Source organism: Colius striatus, chromosome 6 (genome assembly GCF_028858725.1).
Source record: "Colius striatus isolate bColStr4 chromosome 6, bColStr4.1.hap1, whole genome shotgun sequence".
Lineage (NCBI taxonomy): Eukaryota > Metazoa > Chordata > Aves > Coliiformes > Coliidae > Colius > Colius striatus.
In genome coordinates, this window is record NC_084764.1 from 23640430 (window position 1) to 23662679 (window position 22250).

The 22250-nt window shown below is 41.0% G+C and overlaps 1 protein-coding gene across 5 annotated transcripts in view; it reads left to right on the forward strand.

Moving 5' to 3' along the window:
• TC2N (tandem C2 domains, nuclear) overlaps positions 1-16338 on the forward strand; it is a 37313-nt gene extending 20975 nt beyond the window's left edge. For all 5 annotated transcript variants that reach the window (XM_061997941.1, XM_061997940.1, XM_061997944.1 and 2 more), the window contains 8 exons: positions 5123-5214; positions 5784-5859; positions 6905-7005; positions 7867-7983; positions 8854-9045; positions 10621-10735; positions 11596-11795; positions 14049-16338. In XM_061997941.1, the coding sequence (XP_061853925.1) occupies positions 5123-5214; positions 5784-5859; positions 6905-7005; positions 7867-7983; positions 8854-9045; positions 10621-10735; positions 11596-11795; positions 14049-14159 (1004 nt within the window). In that variant the 3' untranslated portion in view covers positions 14160-16338. The remainder of the gene's footprint in view (positions 1-5122; positions 5215-5783; positions 5860-6904; positions 7006-7866; positions 7984-8853; positions 9046-10620; positions 10736-11595; positions 11796-14048) is intronic.
• The last annotated feature ends 5912 nt before the right edge of the window (positions 16339-22250 follow it).

The window sequence follows — 22250 nt, forward strand, 5'->3', positions numbered from 1 at the left end:
CGCTGCTCTTCACCAGTCTGACCCCCAGCCTGTCCTGGTGCATGGGGTTGTTCCTCCCCAGATGCAGGACTCTGCACTTATCTTTGTTGAACCTCATGAGGTTCCTCTCTGCCCAACTCTCAAGTCAGTCATGATCCCACTGAATGGCAGCACAGCCTCTGGGGAATCAGCCAGTCCTTCCAGTTTGGTGTCATCAGGGAACTTGCTGTCCCCTCATCCAGGTCATTGATGAAGATGTTGAACAAGACTGGCCCCAGAACCGATCCCTGTGGAACTCCACTGGCCACAGGCCTCCAACTGGATTCTGTGCCACTGATCACCACCCTCTGGGCTCTGTTATTCAGCCAGCTCGAAATCCACCTCAGCCTTGCCGATGTCAAGGTGGATGACATCTGCTGCTCTCCCCTCATCTAGCCAGCTGGTTATGCCCTCATAGAAGGCTATCAGGTTGGTCAAACAGGATTTACCCTTGGTGAATCCATGTTGAGTCCCCCTGGTAACCATCTTATCCTTCATATGTTCAGTGATAACATTCAGGATGAGTTGTTCCATCAACTTTCCAGGGATGGAGGTGAGGCTGACCGGCCTGTAGTTTCCTGGGTTGTCCTACCTGCCCTTTTTGAAGACTGGAGTGACATTGGCCTTTCTCCAGTCCTCAGGCACCTCACCTGTCCTCCATGATTGTTCAAAAATGATAGAGGCTTAGCAACCACATCAGCCAGCTCTCTCAGCACTCTAGGATGCGTCCCATCAGGACCCATTGACTTATGAGCCTTAAGCTTGGCCAACAAGTCTTTAACCTCTTCCTCTTCCACCCAGGGCAAGTCCTCTGCTGTCCTGGCCATCCTGTTATCCTTGCCAGACTGGGCTTCCTGAGGGCCAGCCTTGGCCATAAAGACTGAAGCAAAGGCAGCATTCAGTACTTCAGCCTTCTCTGCATCCTCAGACACCAGGGCACCCTCAGCATTTAGCAGCGGGCCCACGTTCTCCCTCGCCATCCTTCTGCTGCTGATGTACTTGAAAAATGCCTTATTGCTGTCATTAACATCCCTGGCTACATTTAATTCTAGAAGGGCTCTAGCCTTCCTAGTTGCACCACTTCATGCCCTGGCAATGTTCCTATACTCTTCCCAAGAAGCCAGCCCCTGTTTCCACCTCTCATAGATGGCTGCTTTCTGCCTGAGTCATCCCAGCAGATCCTTGCTCATCCATGGAGGCTTCCTGCCTCCTTTTCCTCATTTCTTACACATTGGGATACACTGATCCTGGGCTTGGAGGAAGTGATGCTTGAAGATTGACCAGCTCTCATTGGCACTTCTATCTTCCAGAATCATATCCCATGAGATCCGTCCAAGTAGATCTTTGAAGAGGCCAAAATCGGCCCACCTGAAATCCAGGGTCACAGTCCAACTTTGTGTTCTACCCCTTCCACACAGGATCTTGAACTCTACCATCTCATGGTCACTGCAGCTGAGGTTGCCTCCAGCCTTCACATCCCCAACCAGGCCCTCTCTATTTGTCAGTACCAGGTCCAGCAGCACAGCCCTCCTTGTGGGTTCCTCGATCATCTGCAACAGGAAGTTGTCATCAACAGTCTGTAGGAACCTCCTGGACTGTGTGTGCTTGGCTGTGTGGCTCTCCCAGCAAATATCAGGGTGATTGAAGCAGAAGCAGAGGACTAGGGACCGTGATCATGAGGCAGCTCTCAGCTGTTTGTAGAAGGCCTCATCCACATCCTCCTCCTGATCAGGTGGCCTGTAGCAAACTCCTACAACAATATCACCTGCCTTGCCCTGCCCATTAATTTTTACCCATAAGCACTCTACCCGCTCCTCATCCCCACCCAGGCACAGTTCAGGACACATTAATTGCTCCCTCACATAGAGAGCAACTCCATCTCCACGCCTTGCCAGTCTGTCTTTCTGAACAATCCAAAGCCCTCCATGGCTGTGCCCCAGCCATGGCAGCTGTCCCACCACGTCTCTGTGACCGCAATGAGGTCGTAGCCCCTCATCTGCACCCACATCTCCAGTTCCTCCTGCTTATTCCCCAGGCTGCGTGCATTGGTGTAGAGGCAGCACAGGGGCTTACTCAAACACACAGGTTTCCCTGGATGGGTGCAGGAGGTTCCTCCCGGGTTTGACTCTCCCTCAGGATGGTCAACCTTCTACATCTCAGCCCAGTGTGCAGATGAAGGGCACTTATCATTGCGTTCCCTGTCCTGCTCTGTTTCCCAGCTAGAGGGGACAGCTTGTTTTGCTACCACCTCCCAAGTCCCTTAGTTTAAAGACCTCTTTATTAAGTTTGCTAGCCTACTCCCAAATATTCCAGTGCCCTTATAGGAGAGATGAATCCCATCCCGTCCTGTCAAGCTGTAGTCCTCAAGGAAGGATCCATTGTCAAAGTACCCAAAGCCTTCCTGCTGGCACCAGCCTCTCAGCCAGGAGTTCACTTGGCTGATTTTTCTATTGCAGACTCCCTCTTTATCTCTAGTGAACAGGATAGAGAAGATAACGGGAGCCCCTCTACCTTTTACCTACTACCCCCAAAGCTTTAAAATCCTTCTGGATCCTGGAGATGTCATACCTCGTGACATCATTCATACCTACATGGAACACAAGTAAGGGGTAGTAGCCTGCATCTCTGACAAGCCGTGGCTCTCTTTGCCACATCCCTGATCTTGGCTCCTGGCAGGCAGCACACCTCTTTAATGAATCCTTTAATGAATTTATCCTTTAATGAGTGCTATTTGAAGTAGATGACTAAGTGTTGCTTGCTGAAAGTGATTGCTAAGGCAAACACATTTGGAAAACTGATACACTCGAAGAAATGTACACACCTCTATTGAATTGGAAGCTGGCAACAGCACGTACTTTTAAAGCTGTTTTATTTAGACTGGTATAGCATGCTGCTTTTGCAGCTGGGGGAAGTGACTCAGTCTGTGCCTTGCTTTAAAAATAGTTCTGAATCGCCACAGAAACTACATGAAAAGACTACTCCATATATTAAGAGAGCAAAAGCACACATAGAATTTTAGCAGCCTTTACTGCATATGGTTTTACTAGGCTTTATAAGCACGTGTGGTTAGAGCCAAATGGATGTTATAAAACTGTCTTGAACATCTTCCCTTCACATTATCCTCTCTTTTTCCACTTTTCTTCAAACTAAGTAAACACTTCATTAGTTTTATCTTAGTAAACTTAAACACAAGAAAAGTAACTTGGGTATGTCTAGAGTATGGTTCTAACATGCTGTCTTCCTCCAGTCTTGTGACAGCTGTTTCAAAAGCTAGATGATTCTCTTCATGTGCATCTATAGACTAAGCAACACTCAAAGCCTATTTAGTTGCAGTAAGTGCTGTGATACTTCCCGTGTGTGGGCTTAGAACTACAGAATGTGTTTGTTTGGAAGCTATTAAATTAATTTCTTCATTTTTTGCATGAAGCCCCTTCTCTTTGTCTTAAAAAAAACGAAAAACTAAACAAAAAGAAACAAACTGAAAAATAAATGCTTTCATGTCCTTCCCAAACTCTTAATTATTGGTAAATGCTGTATGTGTAACGTTAAAATTTTTCTGCCTTTTTTATATTTTCCAGACGGCTTTCTCAGTGTAAAAACCGTTACTATTTTCAATTTAGAAAATTAAATTTTTCAAAAAGGCATCATTTCTTCCCCACCACCCCTGTGCCTGTCATATTCTTTGAAAACTTTAGCCAGCTTTACTAGCAAGAGTAGATCATGCTGCCTTTGTGTTCCGGTGACGTGTCACCTGTAGGCTCTACTGGATGTTTTACAGTAGTTTGTGAAAGTCATGAGTACTGAATACAGAATTAATTTCCATAACCAGAATCAATTTCAAATCAAGCAATGTACAGGTTTCATCTGTTTCCTCTCATTATATCAAACATGTTTTCTAGGCCTTGTATGATACTGTAATGCTGTTTCTGCAGCAGGCTCAGCGAGTAACTCAGCCCTTTTGTGTCATACACAAGAGAAATTGGAACTCACGCCAGATACATAGATCTTCATTAAATTTTGTCTAACTGATGTTGTTACATTTTTTTCCTCCTATAAGTTGTCAAAACTTTATCTTTTGTTCTCTTTTTCTTCCTTGGGAAAATAAATAATTATTCTTTATTGTCACTTCTCACAATAAACATTATTTCTGTCAAGAGAAATAACCAATTAAAGGGAAACAAATTTTCACTTAAGAGTGATGGAATTCTATTAAGCTATGATCAGGGAATTGTAATGGAAGTCTTCTGAAATCCTGCAACACAACGTTGCAACAAAATGTAATTCATTGCATCAGATAGTCCTAGAAGCTAAACTGTACTGTTTACTTACATTCAGAACAGTTTGGGTCAATTTTGAAGTTGGGAGGCTTGAAAAACCTCTTGAGCATTACTGGAGTCAGCAAAGTTTCCTGGAACACCCACATTAGTTCAGCACTCCTTTTCTACTCCTACTGGGTAACATGCGTAGACTGTATACTTTAGTTCTGTGTTGCTTTGAAGTCAAAAGAAAACTGATAGGATCTACTTAACCACCTCCAACTGCTGAGGAAACTGTCCTTGTGTAAAATGAAGATGATGTTATTGGTCTGTAACAAGTATGTGTCATCTTAGACACTTGTTTTGTCCAGGTGCGGAGTGTGGTGCTTTGAAAGTGTGATCAGTAAACCCAGGGAGGTGAGGCCAAATTTAGCAGGCAACATGTTTTTGCCACTGGGATCTTTACTGTGGAAAACTTTTTAAAAGGAGACCAAGCTAAGGCCTAGTTCTGTCTGACTAGATTTAAATACAAGGCTTTTCTGTTTTGCTAAAAAAAAGAGGGAGTTTTCTTGGGGAAATAACTTTGAGTTTGAGGCAGGCTCCTAATTCTACCAGATATGACCAAATTTGAATTATTTTAAAGATGATTAAGATATTTTTAATGGTTTGTTCTCTGCATTTTCTCATTTCAGGAGAGCGTTTTGGGAAAGAGAAAAGGGGAAAGGTGCTGATGTCTTTCCTCAGATGTTACTTAGCTGGATGTACCGAAATTTTTAAAAAGCTGCTTAATTATTTTTTTTCTAGCAACAATGCTTACATGATTTGTATTCTTCTTTTTGTCTTTTTAGTTAGTGATTTGAGACCTAGTGCCTTGCCTGGATCATTTGATATAAGTCGTTCAATGTTTGATCTCAGAAGCCCACCTCATAGATTCATGAAGGTGAGTTCCCTTTTTAACTTTGATTCTACTGAAAAACTCAGCTTACTTATTGCATCTGTTCCTATTCATTTACTTCAAAAACACAATGCTTGAAGGGCATTGTACTATGCCCTGGAAGAACTAGAAGGAAAAGTTCAATGTCTTGACCAATTTCAAGAGGCTCTTTCCTCCGACTTCTGCTGTTCTAGCCCAACTGGACTGTTGAGACAGGACAGACAAGAGATTGTGATTCATCATCTTGTTATTTCTCCCATCAGCTGAAAAGTGGAACACTGGAAGTTTCCATTGATGCAAAAACCAGTTGTAGGGTTTATTTTCAAATAATCATCTTTTACATAAAGTTGCATATATGACAGTGAACAAAAAAATATGTACTGGCCATATGTATCCTGTATTAACTCTTTGTGTCAATGTAGCATTTCCTTGCTGCTGGATCAAGAGATTAGTAGGGAATTAGACAATTATTTGAAATTGGATGTTGTTTTGTTTTCCTCATGTCTTGTTTGATGGTAGAATCTCACTGGCTTTTTGCATCTGTTCTGAATGAAGTGACCTTTTTTTGTCTCCAGAGATATGATTCACTCTCCAGTGTACCTAGCAGTACCTCTTCCAGGAAGGATTCACAAGGCAGTAACAGGAGTCTGGGTAAAGTTTTGTTTATTTGCCTTGTGATGAAATATTTCCCTTTGCATTTCAGATGTTGAGCTATCTCTACTGTTGATGGTTTGGGGCAAGCGGATTAAGATTAATCTGATTAGGAAAACAGTTTGGAGATTACTTTGCAATTTGAAATTAAGAGTTTTGGATGTGTACCTTCAGGAGACTGAGCAAATCAGCCTTTGAGGAGTTCTCACGCTTTTGGAAAGTTAATTCCTGGATTTACTATCCTAGTGAGCTAAGAAATTACAGGTATTCTGTTAGGATAGAATGCAGCACCTTGGTCACAGCTCTAAGCCTTTTTCATGTTATCAGTATTTTTCTGTGGGAAGTGCCTGGAATCCAATACCTGTATTACACTGAGAATTAGGCAAGAATGTTGCATGTAAACCTATTATCCTTATTTTTGAACGAATGCTGGAGAAGTGGACATACTGCAAAATAAACCCTCAAAAATTAATCAAGTCCTCACGGAAGTCACCCTCACCTCACAGAAGTCAGAATTTCACCCAGGCTCCTCAAATAGAAGGGGGAGGCAGGGTACAGGCGATAATCTTAGTTTCAGTCATGACAGAGAAACTCTCGATAATAATGGTTCTTCAGACTTTGAGAAAAGCATAATAGTAAAATGTTTGCTAGGCTGGAATTGAAATCTGAGAAAGATAAAACATAGGTCATTTTATAAATTTAGCAGTGAAAATGATTAATGTAAGGAAAGTGACAGATTATAAATGTGTTCTGCGTGTCTCAGGCACATGCTTTTTCTCTTTCTAAAAGTTATTGGAGTACAACACAAGTTACTAAATCCAACAGAGATAACTGAAGTAAACATGAAAGCTTTATGCAGAAGTTCAGGCTACAGGACTTCATCCATATTTTATCCTTACAATGTAGATGTTAAGGTATATCAAACGTAGTTTGAGGGAAGATTTAAAAGATAGGCAGTCCACCTACCAATGAATTCCTTTACTCTCAGAAGGAACTTTTAAGATATCGCATTATTTCTAAAACCACAACTTTGCTTCCTCCATAGATACTATTACATTATCAGGTGATGAACGAGACTTTGGAAGACTGAATGTGAAGTTGTGTTATGTTTCTTCTGTAGAACAGATTTGGATCACAGTTTTAAATGTAAGCAACTATAAATAACTTCATGATTATTTACTCAAATGGCTATCTTACTTAGCGTTAATTCTCATTAAATTTGTGGCTGTTACTTTAACAAATGTTTTTAGGAGAAGAAGAAAATTACTTCTAAGTATTAATATAAATAAAATTCAGTCAAATATAATACTGGGCTTCATTCAAAGTATCGTCCTCTTTTTTTTTTTCTTCCTGTTTCAATCTCTATTCTGCTGCAGTCAGTAGTACAAAGTAGTATGTAACTCCTTATATTTACTATACATACATTCTGACTGTGGAGTCATGAGCTGCTCAGCATCAGTAAGAAAGCTGAGCTGGTCATAGGTTTGTCCTTCTGTGGAAGTTTTCCTCTGGAAATTTGGAGGCAGCAAATTGAAGCAGCTTTGGAGGCAGCATTTAGCTGACTTTAATAGTTCCTTCATGGCAGAACCATAATAGCGCTTTAAGGACATGTGGCTTCTTGTGGCTTTTTTGTTAGCTAATGTGATACCATTAGGCTGGCTGTTTTATACATTTCCAGGAACTGTGAATAATGGAACTTTGAGTAGTTAAAAACCTCATAACTACATCAAGTGATAAATGCTTCATAAGGGATTTCATGATTTCTCTGTTGTCAAATTGCCACATAATGAAATCATTAAAATCTTTTGAGTAACTTTTTACCCTCTGGTTGTGAAAATTAATTATTAAAGGATCTGAAGTGAGACGAACCGTCCACTGACTCTGATTTATATTCAGAATTACAGGAATTATGCATAATTCTAGAACAGTGCAGAAGACTCCTTTTCTAAGTTGTCTGAAGTCCAGAATCTCTCCTCATCTAAACTGACTGTGTTTTCAATGTTGCAGTGCAAAGATCTGAGCTGGCCTTCGAGCTGTGGGGAAAGTCCTCGTGTCTATGTCAAGGGAGTTCTCACACTGCCCAAACCTGTGCATTTCAAATCTTCTGCCAAGGAAGGGTGCAATGTAAGTAGCAGCTGGCAAAACACCAAGAAATCTTTTTTGCTCCAAAAAGGAGAAGTGAAATGTAAATGTGTTGGTTTGGTTTTTTTCAACGGACCAAACATCCACTCCTATGATCTGTTTACGGGGGTAGTTTTCTAGGCTTGGATTATTTCTCCTGCCCCAACTTCTCAAAATCTTTCTTCTTTCCCCACCCCATCCCCTACATATCCTCTCTTGCAACGTTCTGTTGCCTTCCTCCTCTTCCAAGACTGCAGGACATATAAGCTCATAGGAGACAGAACCATAAGCTGGCCTTGGCAGCCTGATGGTGGGGGACTGGAGGAAGACAAGGTGTACCTGTAGGTCCTTATTCACCCGAGGGAGGATAGATGATATACTGCTGCTCACTAGGGCAGGAGACAAAGTTCATACTTCCTTTCTACAGAAAGCAGTAAGAATTGTTCACACGGGACAAGGCTCCTGATAGTGGTAATAATGGAATATTAAGGGGGTGGAAGGTAAAGTAACATAAACCTCCCATAATGTGAGTCAAAGATGAAAGAAAGTAAAATTAGTAGGAGAGACCGAAGCAAAAGGCCACAGTAGAATTTGCTATGACAATGTGTGTGTGCTCTTCTAAAGCTCCAGAAGAGCAACTCTTCAACTCATTATGTTAATGAAAAATAACCCAGAGCTTTGTCCCTGTTAGGGTGTGACAATGAGGTGGTGACTCTGTGAGGACTCACCACTGTAAAAGAACAGTTTTCTGTGGAAACCTACAGTGGTAGCCGGGAACAGTGGCTAGAGGAGCAGGAAGTCTTGGTTTCTAGGTTTTGGGCTCAGTACAACTCTCTTACAACGGTGATGTTACTCCTTTGTTTTTCTTTCTAGGACATTAAATTTATGGAAACTTTTGTATTTGCTATTAAACTTCAAAGCCTGCAGGCTGTCAGATTGGTATTTAAAATCCAGACGCAGACTCCCAGGAAAAAAACAATTGGAGAGTGCTTCTTGGCACTGCGGGAACTCAGCACGGAGGAGTCGAGTCATTGGCTGGATATATCTCCCCCTTTCAAAGCACCTGTAAGTGCCAATACTGCAAAAGTATGTTTTTACATCACCTAGAAGGAGTTTCTGGAAATGAAAGTACAGTAATTCAGTACTAATTCAAGGTTAACAACAAACAGTTTTTCTTTCTTTCTTTGGGAAAGGCATTTTGATGGGGGAAAAAATGCAGACTTTTGAACTCTACAAATAGCTGTTCTGGTCATAAACTGCAGTTGTTTCTCGGAAAAGAACTAGAGCTAACTTTTCTACACCATGGCCCACAGCTTGAGGGAGGGGCATTCTGGGGAAATGTTCAGCAGAAGACAGTGGATGTTTGTCTTTTCTGACCAAAAAATGATCAGAAGATCCTTAGGACTCACAGCAAGAGCTTGGAGCAAATGGAATCTGGTTTTGTTATGGAAGAAAAGTGCTAAAATCTTCAGTGACGTGAAACTGCAGAGATAGCAATATATTTAATGTTCAGACCACATGCTGAGAGGTAATAATTCAGATGGTTCATTTCCATTAGTGTAATAAGAAGCAGGTGGTTTTCACAGTGGGATTTCCTTTCCCCCTAGCCTCACTTTGTTTGTTTCTTTTACAGATTGTGTCTAGACATTTCTATTTTCAACAAATTAAACTTAAATTAGCAATTGAAAAGCAAATTTTATGCAAATGTGTCTGAGTAATGAGTGCTACTCTGATTTCTAACATAAGTTGCGCTTGACTTTTTTTAGTTCTAACAAGAATAACTATATTACTTCAAAAGCAGTAAGATAAAGTAAAAGAGGAAGCTGGTTTAGAAACTGCTTCTTCCCAATGAAAATTCCCAAATCATCTCAGTTTCTCTCTCTGTGTTGGCTTTCCTCATCATGATATCCAAGAGCCCTCCAGACATTTTTGGAATTCATCCCTGTACTACCCTGTGAAGGACCCCACTTGCCAGCAGAGAGACAAAGCTCAGAGTTGAATAAGTGACTTCCTCTCAGGGTTATGCAGAAATTCTGTGGCTGAGCTGCAAAGAGAATTTGGGTCTTTTCAATGAGCTGTAGACAGACTTCTCTTTATCTGACCTGTTGCTCTCTCGCTTGGTGCATTTGGCTTCACTGAAGTGTGTTAAACTTGAAAGGAACCACGACTAGCAAAGTCCTTTTAAATGGAGGCTGTCAAAAAGCTGGGTCTCCACTGACTTTCTCCTGCTGTTCTTATAGGGTTCAAGAACACATTAGCATCTGACTGGAGAGTAATGAGGCTGCTGCAGTGCAACTTCACCACTTGTAAAAACTCTAAAAGAACTTCAGACAGGAGATGTCAGTGCAGTCAGAGAGTGGGGAGTGTATGTATGTGTGTGGGCATGTTAAACACAGGTAGTTCCAGTGACAGGACCATGACATAAGCAGTCCATCAGCGGAGCATGGGTAGTGGAGCTACAACTAGTGCAAAGTGCACTTCCTGTGCATCTGCAGGCTTTGTATACAACACACGCTTATATTTCTATCCAGGAAATCCCAGATAGAAATGTGGAAGCCCATCATATGACAGGATTCCTGTGTTTTCTGAGTTTATAAGCAACTTAATTTAGATGTTATGGCAATATTCTTCTGGTTGTAGGTGTGCCATGCAGAACTTCAAGTAGGAACTTGTTTTCAGGCTATAAACAGGAGGATTCAGTTACAGATTCTTGAAGCACAAAACCTTCCTGTTTCATCCATACCACTGTCTTCAAGTAAGTTACCTCAGCTGGCTCATGCCTCTCGTCTAAAAGTATTTGTAACAGGTAAAATGCTACTCAAATTGGCTGGCAATTTATGATGTTCCTGACAAACTGTGTTGTGCAGTAGGTTCCATTGCCAAGGTTTGTTTCCACAGATGTCTTACTTGATTACTTTTTGTTTGGTTTGAAGCTATGTGTTTATGTATTTTGGAAGATTATTATCCCGGTATTAATCCCAACATACAAGAGCATTAACTTGCACTTGCTGTTTGGATACTGTGTTAATCAATTCAATATTATTATATATACTCATGACTAGTCAGGGAAGCTATTGTACAGTTCTTTTGGCCAGACTTTTGGGAAATTGTTGCAATTTGAACCATACATAGAATCGCAGAATGGTTTGGGTTGGAAGGGACCTTAAAGATCATCTAGTTCCCAACCCCCCTGCATGGGGCAGGGATAGCTTCCACTAGACCAGGTTGTTCAAAGCTCCATCAGTCCCAGCCGTGAGCACTTCCAAGGGTGAGACATCCACATCTTCTCTGGGCAGCCTATTCCCATGCCTCACCACCCTCACAGGGAAGAACTTCATAATATCTAATCTACATGTACTCTCTCTCAGTTTGGAGCCATCACCACTTGACCTGTCGCTGCAGGCCTTTGTAAAAAGTGTCTATCTGGCTTTAATGTAGGGCCCCATCAGGCACTGAAAAGCTGCTATAAGGTCTCCTCAGAGCCTTGTCTTCTTCAGGCTGAAGAGCCTCAACACTCTGTCTCTGTAGGAGAGAAAGGATCTTGTCGGTTCCTTTTTGAGTGTTTGTGAGTAACCCTTTGTGTGGTATGCCTTTTTTCTCTCCCTTTTGTTCTAGGTTTCTTTGTGAAAGTTGGAATGTTTAGCACAGAAGGGGTGCTCTATAAGAAGAAGACTCGTTCTCTGAAGTCCACTAATGGCCGAGTGAAGTGGGGAGAAACTATGATTTTTCCGGTTAGCCAAGCTGAACAAGGAATTAGCTTTCTCATCAAGCTCTATAGCAGAAGCTCTGTGAGAAGAAAACACTTCCTAGGACAGGTTGGTTTCTGCTAACTGGAATTATATTCTTTAACTAAAATCCAGTTCTACGGGTTTCTTGGTATGAGTTTTAAAATACTTTAAATAAGGTGACACATAGCAAAATAGTAAATCCTAATAAACTGCTCTGGATGTAACCCAAGAAAGAATAGTACTGGCTTATACATGCAGTAGTGTCACAATGGAGTTGATATTTAATTTTTCTTTTTAAAAGAAATCCTTAAGTCATTTTTTGTGTGGAGTATTACTTTGTGAGAGATTCCTTCCTACACATCTCCTCCTTGCCTCTAGGCTTCCTGAAGAAAACCAACACAGCACACACTCACAGGAGTTCCACAACCTCTGAAGTACTGTAGGGAAAGGGAGCAGGGGGTTTGCTTACCGTACCCATACACTTACAGACAGGGGTGTGTAAAAGGCAGTTTCAAGAGCTACAAAATCAGACTGGCTTCCTGAATTCTGAAATCAGTACAATATGCTAAATATGTCTGATTGAGTTATAACATAGGTGACCAAACAGAATTATTTTTCACTTGAGTGCTATTTTTTTACACTCTCACACTCGTTTCTGTTTCTAACAGCTAGAACTTCAGTAATGTGTCTTTGAAAACATTTGCATGATCATATTCATTTAACCACCATAAAACTTGGTAGTCTGGTCTCTTTATTCTCTGTTCTCTTCTCCTGGTTGTTTTAATTTACCATCATCCTGTCCCTTCTTCTCTCCTTTTCTTCTGGATGTAGTGAGACATAGCCGTTTTTAATGTTCTGGGCTTACTCTGACCCCGCTAGATTTAGTAGCAGAATTTTAATCTATGCATAATGAATAATACAGAATTGCTTTTGAGACACCAACTGTAATGTCCCCTGTCAGATGAAGGACTATGCTATCCTTAGGTACAGAATATGGTACTTTCCCATTCTGGTGATGTTTCTTGCGCCCGAGGAAGACATTCAGTTATAGGAAATGCTGATGTGCTTATAGAAATGATGTGCCAGCAAGAGTTGTACTGGATTTGTTATAGGATAAGAAAAAAATATTCTTTTTAGTTTTGCTACCTTGGGGTGAAAATAAATGGGTATGATTTTTCAGTCACTTAGCAATATGTGAGGTCATCTCAGTCTGATGGGTTACTTTTAATCATGGATCTTATTTTGAGGGGAAGGAAATGAGCTACTTCTGCTCCTCAGAGGTTATTTGGAAAAGGTTGTTTCAGCTCATGCAGGCAGACATTGCCACATAACACATGAAGACATAAAAAATGGCTCAGGGCAAAATGTACTTTGAGCAATTGGCTGGGTAGCTGGAAAAAGATGAATATAGCTGGATCTCTTAACTTTGTTCTTCAGAGAATGATGTTTAATTGGATGCTGTTCTAAGCAGACAATACGTAGATTAGACTGCTTTTGCAGGCATGTCTTTAATCATGAGCAAGATGTATATTGAATCTCTGCAGATGAAACATCAGTGGTCTGTGGATTCTGGAAGACATTATTCTCACTTCTTGAGGACTCGTGCCTCAGCAGTGTAGGCTAAATGTACTTCATGGTGAAGGTTTCTGAGAAGTCTTAAAAGGACTCATTCTTGGAAGACTGAAGAAAATAGAGTCCTGTAAATAATGATACCTACTTACATAAGCAGAATTCTTTTGGCAATGGAGGCTGGTGATAATGTTCAGGGGAAAATTTCCTACTTGTACCTCATTTCCTCACACAGTGGCCACTACTCATTAATTGAATACTGAGAAGGAACGGACTTTGTGTGACTATGTGTGGTATGGACATGTTAGTAACCTCTGTGGAATGCAGGTTTGGCCCTGTCTGTTGGAGTGTGCAATTTTAAGTGCTCATGAAAATGCCGGACAGCTAGCTAAGGATGCCAAGTGGCTTGCAGCCAACTGCGGTTTGAATGCATAAAGCCATCACTGGCCCTGATGAGCCATTGACCCCAGCATGTATATTTGAATGGAGAAAGGAATGCTTGACTTAAAACATTAAGTAGAGGAACATTAATATGTAGTGAGTTCTCTAAACTATTTTAGAGACTAAATTTAAAGCCAGACTCTGTGTTCCCAGCAGAAAGCCAAAATATGTTAGTCCTAACAGAACTATATTTGTGGCCATTTTGCTTTGGTGTCAGTCTGCACACTGTATCTCATTCTGTTCTTCAGTGGTGTTTATTTGGAACTAATAAAGACTGAGCCTCTGTGTTGCATCAGGTAAACTCAGTTTTCTTTTTGTTTCTTACTGCAGATCTGGATGAGTTCTGACAGCAGTAACAGTGAAGCAGTAGAGCAGTGGAAAGATACTATTGCCAACCCTGAAAAAGTAGTCATTAAATGGTACAGCATTGGCCCATCCTGAAGACTGGAGATGAAACTCAGGATTGATTTTTCTACAGAGGTAATTCCTACAATGTTTAAATAGCATAAATAAAAAGAAAAATATTGTCTATGCAAGTTCTTCAGAAGTTCTCCACTGCACCACACCTCCATGGGAACTGGGAAAATTCCATTTCACCAAGAGAACCTACTGGCTAAATCTTATTAAAAGCAAGACTTGGGAACTGGGGAAAATGCTCGTTGGATTTTAAAAGTTCACCTTGAAAAAAAAAAATGTTTGCCCCCTTTAAGCTCCATAAAGAGCAGAGCAATCCAATCTTGAAGAGGAACAGCTTGAATCACCATCTTCTTCCCTAGTTACTGGCATCATCCTGACCTGCAGTCGTGTCTTTGGCAGACTCCCAAGTCCATGGGAATTGGTCCGGGCAGTGGCTCGGTCCTACGTGCCTCTGAGTCTCTGGGGCTGCACCTCTGTTGGCCCGATGTGGTCAGAGCGACATGTGCCTGAGCAAGTGGGAATGCTGCAGCAGCAGGAGGGAGGCATACAGGGAACTGCCCAGTAAGGCACTACCCAGAGGCTTTTCTCATCCGTGTCTATGATGAAGGTGCTGTCACGTTCAGCACCCTGACATGCCTGTAGCTTGGGTTTTCCCCCATCCAGAGACTGAAAGATCAGAGTTTCTCTGACTGACTGACCTGGGGCTCTCCAGACTTGCTTTTTTGGAGTGAATTCTGGTTGGAATAATGGAAATATGCAAAGAAGCAATGGCCCTACCTGGGATCAGGGCCAATATTTTTAGATAAATTCTTATATAGAATTCTTATACATAAACCACTTCCTATCTAATCAACAATGTTCTAGCATTTGCTTACACTGCTAAAATGCAGACTAACATGTATGAAGGAGTAAGCAAATATTTACTGACATAAGTGCTTTTTGATATTAATTAAAAAGTAGCCCAGTAAGGGACTCAGACTTTGTTGAAAAGATGGGCTGCTACTGCAGAAGTATTTGTTACATGTCTAGGATGCTGAAAAATTACATGTGGGAGTACATTTTTGTTACTTGTTTCTAGCAATAGGAAATTCCCATATTTTTATTGTAAATTATATTTTTCCTACAAAATCCAAAGTATTTTTTCTTTTAGTCCCCACATTTTCAGGGGGTTATTCACAGTTCTTTTTAAGGCAGGAAAATTCCACGTGTGTAGTTGATAATATATACATGTAAAAACTCTTTGCACAACTTCAACTGCTGGATTTTAAAAATGCACACATTCCATTAAATCCACTGCCTATGCATTTACTGTTGGCTGCCTGAACCGTACAGATATGTATGTTCATACAGATGTTGAATAATTGTATCTTTTGTATAAGTTCCCGTTCAAACATCTGACTATATGTAACAGACTATAGAGGAAGTGAGAGCGCTTGCTTCTGGAAGAGGAAACACTGGAAAAGGGAAGCATGTTGTATTTAAGTATAGGTGCGTCTTTAACTTTTTTGACTTTGAGTGAGAGTCAAGAAAAAATGGAACCTCAGATTTTTTTTTAAACAGCTGATAGTTGAAGCTTTTTAAATATCAACCATCCCCATTTTTTTGTTGTTGAAATGTGTTTTTTTTCAAATGAGCAAACAAAAGGATTTTTTGAAGTTCTTACATGTTCTGCTTTTTGAACAGTTTTCATAAATGACCTAAAAAAGTTTTTGCATGTCACTCAGAAAACCAGCTTCAGTTCTAGTTCTTACTTGACACTCTTTACAAAGCTCCTGGAAGGCCCAGAGGATCTTGACTGACAGCGTTAACTTCCAGCCAGATACACCACTTGGGATGAGCCCAGCCTTTTGGGCAAAATGGAAGAAGAAACTGGACAGCAGATATTCTCAGAGTCTTTAGTTAAATACCTGGATCTCTTTTATTCGTTGTGGCTAAACTGCAGCAAACAAAAGTGCCAGCTAACTTTTTCCTTATGTGGATTGCTGCTCTATTTGAAAGAGAGGACAAGGAATATCCCAGTGTATTGGAGGCTTCGATTACCACAGCAGTGGTTCTACAGAGATTTGCCGGCTCAGTGGATACTGTGTACAACGGGCTTTTGGAGCTGTGTCAGGACACCTAGCCTTTTAAAGGCCTAACTCATAATGTTTCCTTTTCCCTATGTTCCTATTTAATCTACATGTTTTATAATAAAAGTTATGAACAAAAAATAGTCCTCTTTTTTTTTTTTCCCCAATTGTTTCTATCGACGTTTCCCAGCATCTCAAACTGTGGTGTTCAAGTCCTACCTTTTCCTCTGTTTTTCTTCCTCTGGGCGTTGTCTACTAACGCATTGAGGAGAGATAAAAGGCTTCTCTTTGCAAGATGTGTGCAGTTACTAGAGCACTCAGAATAACAAACTCTGAAGTACTGCTTTATCCTGTGCTCGTTCCTGGACTTTGGGGTTTTCTGCATTTGTGTATGCATTCGTGTAAGAATCTAATGAATTCTTAATGGTTGGCTAAACACACTGTGGGGTTTTTTCTACAAAATTGGGCCATTTAAGTGCTCGTTCCACAGACTCCTCAGTTTGTCCTGAGTCCTGCAGTGTTTTTGAAGGAACTGATTGTATTTCAAGTTTAAAAAGCAGAAAGTTTTTTATTTCTCCCCCAACACAGAATTTGGCTCTGCTGGTCACTAGTGTCATCTGGCTCTGTGCTCACTCCATGGTGTCATGGCAGCGGAGCATTGGGATGTCCATCTCTCTGTGCACTCCAGCCCTCTTGTAATGTAGCAGGGTAGAGAGGGAAATGGGCAGTACTCGTCTGCACTGTGCAGGACTGGTGTGTCCTACTTATGCCCTAATTACTTGTTCCCAAGATCCTGTGAGGAAACCAGGAATTCTCTTTGCTTTTGCTACTGAGGAAAATCATCTAAGGATCAAGAGGGACCTGGCCAGCTCAATAAATAAAAAGTGCCCATTCAATGCATCAACATTTACCTTGCAGGTAGACCAAAGCTGTGCTTCAAACAACTCATCATCACCTGGAGTAATAGTCCAGTCCTCAAAATAATGCTTGTTTTGGTGTTTCTGAGGATGCCTGCCAAAAAGAGGTGTTGTCCAGAGACTTGCTTACAGGGGATTGGGAAATGTAACTGTTTTGGAGGATGGGGACTGCCAGTGAGTTAATTATGTAAAGTTACCTGTGTAAGAGGTGTTGCAGAGGATGCATGGGAATGGAAAATGGCTGGAAGGAAAAGTCTGTGCAGATCATTTTCTTCCAAGTGCATGTTGAGGGGATAGTGGGGTGCATACATACTGACTCTTGAACAGAATTGTGAAAGATGGAAGGTAATTTGTAGTGCAGTAAAATCAGCCAAACTGAGTAGCTGTCACGTAAAGCATCTTTCATTGCTGATTCACTGGGTCTAGGGTTTACCAATGTGGTGGTTATGTTAGACAATGGTCCTGAAGAATAAACATGAGGCAAGGGGATACATGCATATTCCTCGCACCAGTCCCAGGGTACAACTGACTTTAAAATAGGGTATTCCAGCAGGTCTTATTTCAATCTGAATGTCTTAAAAGGCCAGCTTGACATGACCTGGGCTGCCTTGATTTTTTGGACTAGATGATCTTTCAAGGTCCCTTCCAACCCTTGAGATTCTGTGATTGCTTAGTGACTGCCTCACTATAAATCAGAGACTTTGGCTTCTCAAAATTCATCTCCTGGCTTATTTGAGACTAAGGCAGTTTTCCAGAAAAGGAGAATGATGCACCATTTGAAGACCAATCCACAATATAAATAAGCAGGGAAGTTTATGTACTCCAGGACACATGCAAGAAGGCATCTTGGAGCACTTTTCTAATGGTGACAGCTGCATGTTGTCCCTTTAATGCATGTTCAGCTGCTATTTTGGTTGTTACATCCAAGTTTACTGCCATTGAAAATGCTGTTATGAAAGCTGTTTTATCAGTTCACTTAATTTGTAGATACAAAGCACACATGGTTTATTAGTTGGATTTGCTGTTGCTTCTGGTTAGTGACTCAGCTTCCTAACACAGAAACGGATGTAGGTAAACTGACAGAACAGTTATGATCTTACATTAAATGTTACTCATACAGAGATCTGTACTTGCTTAGTTAGAAACCAACCATAGACTAAACTTAACCAGACTTCCCAAAATGTGTGTATATAATTTCACTGAGTAATCAAACAATTCTGTTTCAAGTTTATTTATTTATGGCTAATAGCATCCTGTATGTAAACGAGGCCAACAAATTTATTTTTAAAGTCTTTACATCTCAGTGGCCCAACATGGCAGTCCTTTAAAGGCAAAAAATGGAAGATTCTACCTCAAAAGATGAGTGGGTATAACAGTGTGTAAACTACGTTATCGTAAAACGTTACTGGGATATGATTGTATTTGACTGTCCGATCTTTTGTGATCACAACATAAGTGGTGTCATATTGCTGAATCCATTAGACATCCCTGGTTTGTTCCTTTGTTGGCAGGACATTTGTATGAAACAAAAAGTAGTTATGTAAGTATTCAGTTAAGCACAGATGCAATTTGAATTGAAAATTCTCCCCAGTGGAAGTTGCTTTTTGAGTTAATAGTTGATTTTGCAGCCAAAGTATAAGGTTGTCTAGAAATTGAGGGCAGGGTTGTCCCACTTTCATCCTGCCAACATATATATGACATGGGAGGGAGGCTGCATAGCTGTGAACAGTTTGGCATAAGTCATGCTGGACGTGATATACCTTCCATTTTTTTCTAGCTTCTGCTGTAAAATTACATCACCATGTAAATACAGCGCTGAACATGATCTCATGCTTGATGCATGGAAAAAGCCATCACTAAAATCAGCACCACGTTCCTCAAACACAGCCGATTTACGTTCCTGTCCCTTGCCTGCACTGAGGGACAGACCTCTTGCACTCTGTGGTGAAACTCCCGTCGCATTCAGCAGAAGCAACCGGTCTTCAGAGCTCTTCTAGTTATTTCAGTGTTGTGACGGCCGATTTATCTAACAAAAAGCTACGCACAGATGATTTTTTTATATATATATTTTAAAAATAGATTAAGTTCTGCTCACAGTGATGTTTCTGTAGAAACGGAGTGTCATTGAAAATGGATCTGCATCTCTTGAACATAATGCAATCCTTCCTGTAGGTTTCAGCAGCCTGAAACAAATCCTCTATGCCCTTTTTTTCCCCCCATATTTCTGACTGCAACTTTTTCCCTCCTTCCATTTTCCAGTAGACTGTTCACCTTCCTTCCTCAGCAAAACTGGTATTTAAATGACATCTGCTTTTTGCAGTTAACTTTCTGCATTTCTGGTAATGTTTCCCTTCTTTGTCTAGTACTGGACAATTCCTACATTTGGTATTTAAAGAACTAGCTACAGGCAGAAGGTTTTCAGTCCCAGGACTTGGATCACGTCTGATGCTCTGAATTTATGAGCTGCCTTTGTTTGCAGTTTTGCTGGTATGGTTCTTTGGGAGCTCTATGAATTTCTTGTTGTCTACCACCTTTGAATACAGCAGTGGGACAAATCAGTTGTAACTTTGTATACTTACCTGGATATCTTCACTTCACTTTACCTGGATATCTTGACTCCTCCAAAAATTACCTTGGGAAATAATTTTGGGTGATGAGAAAGAACAAGATGTTTGTGCATCTGGCTTTTGAGGACAGTGTGGTGGTTTGACTGCCATTATCGGTGCTGTGAGACAAAAGAGGAAGGCTCAAGGAGGAGTCTTGAAAAGCTGCAGGTGGAAGGAGGCTTGTACCTCCTGTATGTATGATCTGCAAAATACTTATTGGAGGGACTGGAATCCCTTGCCAGATGCCCAAATGGAGGGGTTACCTTATTGTACTTTTTATCCTGATCTTGCAAAATTCTTTAGAGCTGTGGAGCAGCTAAAAAGAGGAATTTTCCATAGGAGGAATGGTATGGTTCACAGATTTCCACGAAGCAGAGCACTGACTGAAATATCTCGGGAGCCTTTGGAAAAGAAAACAAAAAACAAACCCCCCAGGTCATGGGAGTGTACTTCGTAGTTTTAGATATAGCCAAGCTTCCTCATCTCCTAGAAGCAGAATAAATCCTTAGTTTGTGATACATAGTAGCAGAAGAAAGTGGCATGTACACACTGAACAGGGCTGGGTTAGCTAGTTCTTCAAATACAGAGGTGGAACTATACACGCCTTTCTGCCCTTTTCCAGCAGCAAGGGCAGGGTGGGTGGGGGATTGGTAAGGGCAGGTAGTGAAGGAGATAAAATAAAAACAGTGCTTTTGTTTTGAAAAACACTGTTTTTCAAAGCAGTGTAACATGCCCGTAACTATTGACAAAGCTTTTATTTGACGTGACTGAAGCGAGATGATTACGCATTTAGATATTTGCCTAGGTTCTTTCAGTACTTCCCTGGCATGAGACTCTTTGTATAATGTTTCATCCTGCTGTGTTCAACGACCTTTGAGATCTAGACCTAATTACACCCGATTTTCTATGGACTCATCTTTGTGATTGATTGATTCAGGAGTGCAAATCAGGGTAGACCTTGAATAGCTTTGCTGCACATAGGTTGTTACAGAGTTTCTCTCCCCAATGGATTGTTTCATTTCTCATGAAAGGTGAGCTCATGACAGCTTAACCCTTCATCTGGGAAACTGGAAGCTGCTGGCTGCCCCTTGTCTGCCTGAATGTTTTTGGGTTTTCTTGAAACCTTTTGAAACAGTTATCCGTGATACCTCTACCATTGGTCAAATTTGGCTGCAGTGGCCAATGGGCTAAACAAGGACCCTGCCTCAGGACCCTAGGGCTCAGCTGTTTTTCTTCTGTTCTGCCACAGGCCAGAGAAGCTCTTTGGATCATTGCTGATCATGATTCCAGAAACATTAGTTCACCGGGCACTTCAAGCCATTTCTCTGAAGACACGTTTGTTAAAGCATGGAGATTTTGGAGCAGCATGTTGTGGAGCTGGCCACTTGATGGCATTTCATAGTAATGCAGTTTTAAAGATCTGAGTGAAGAGAGTTTTGATGTACCTTGAAATTACAGTCGACTAAAAGCAAAAGCAGAGGCTTAATTAAGGTTAGTATGAGGAAGTGCTTTAAAAGCTTTGTTTATAAATAACAAAATAACCATTAGCAGCAGACATCAAGTCCCCTTCTAATCTCCACTACCTACATCTAATTAGTACTCCATTAAATCTCACAGGCAACAATAAGGCCTTTTTAAACCACTTGACTTGTTACATTTAACTCAATGCTGAAGTTGAAAAGCTCTGTGTTCCACTGGCAGAGTGCTGACCCTGACAGCTACAATCTGTACTCAACCTTGCGAGCAGGAGCCCAGATTTAGAACTGTTGCTTTCAGATCTATGCTGTGACTTGTGTAGAACATCAGAAAAATTCACCAGTGGAATCAGTGTTGTTTCAGGTAGACTGACTTGCTTTTGGAGCACATACCATATGGAAAGTTATGAGTCTATAGATTGAGATCTACTGCACAAACATCCCCAAAGAACTTGGTGATTGGATGATGACTCCAATCAAAAGTTTTGGATGTTTGTTTGAGTTTTTTTTATGAGCAGGACAGGAATTCTGAATAAAACTGTGACAATCAAATCTGCATTTGTGATTAATGTGGCTGGCTCAAGCTGATAAGCCTGTGTCAGGCAAAAGGCAGGTCAGAATGCCCATGAAAGAAAAGCAGGGAAAACTGAATATAGAGAGAAAGGTCTGCAAAAATCAGGATTAATACACTCTCCTAATTTCAAAGGCAATGAAGTAGAGTCTTGGTGATGTTAGGGGCACTTTAACCAAACTCTTGTGCTAAAGTGAAGTAGATCTTGGGAGCAGAAGAGGATCTCTGAGGCTCTAGTCCTTTGCTGCAATTTGTTACACTTTGTTGTCCCTCCATATTACACATTTGTAAACCAAATGCAACTCTGCTGATTACCATTCTTTAGACAATGCATTGTGTGTATAAATTAAAGCCTTATGTGGGGTGGATTCAAAAGTATACCGCAATGGGATTTCTGGTATTAACTGCAAGTAATGCCAAAATTCATGGAGAAAGAACTGTAACATCAATACTCTCTGTGTAGCAATGCTGTTGCTT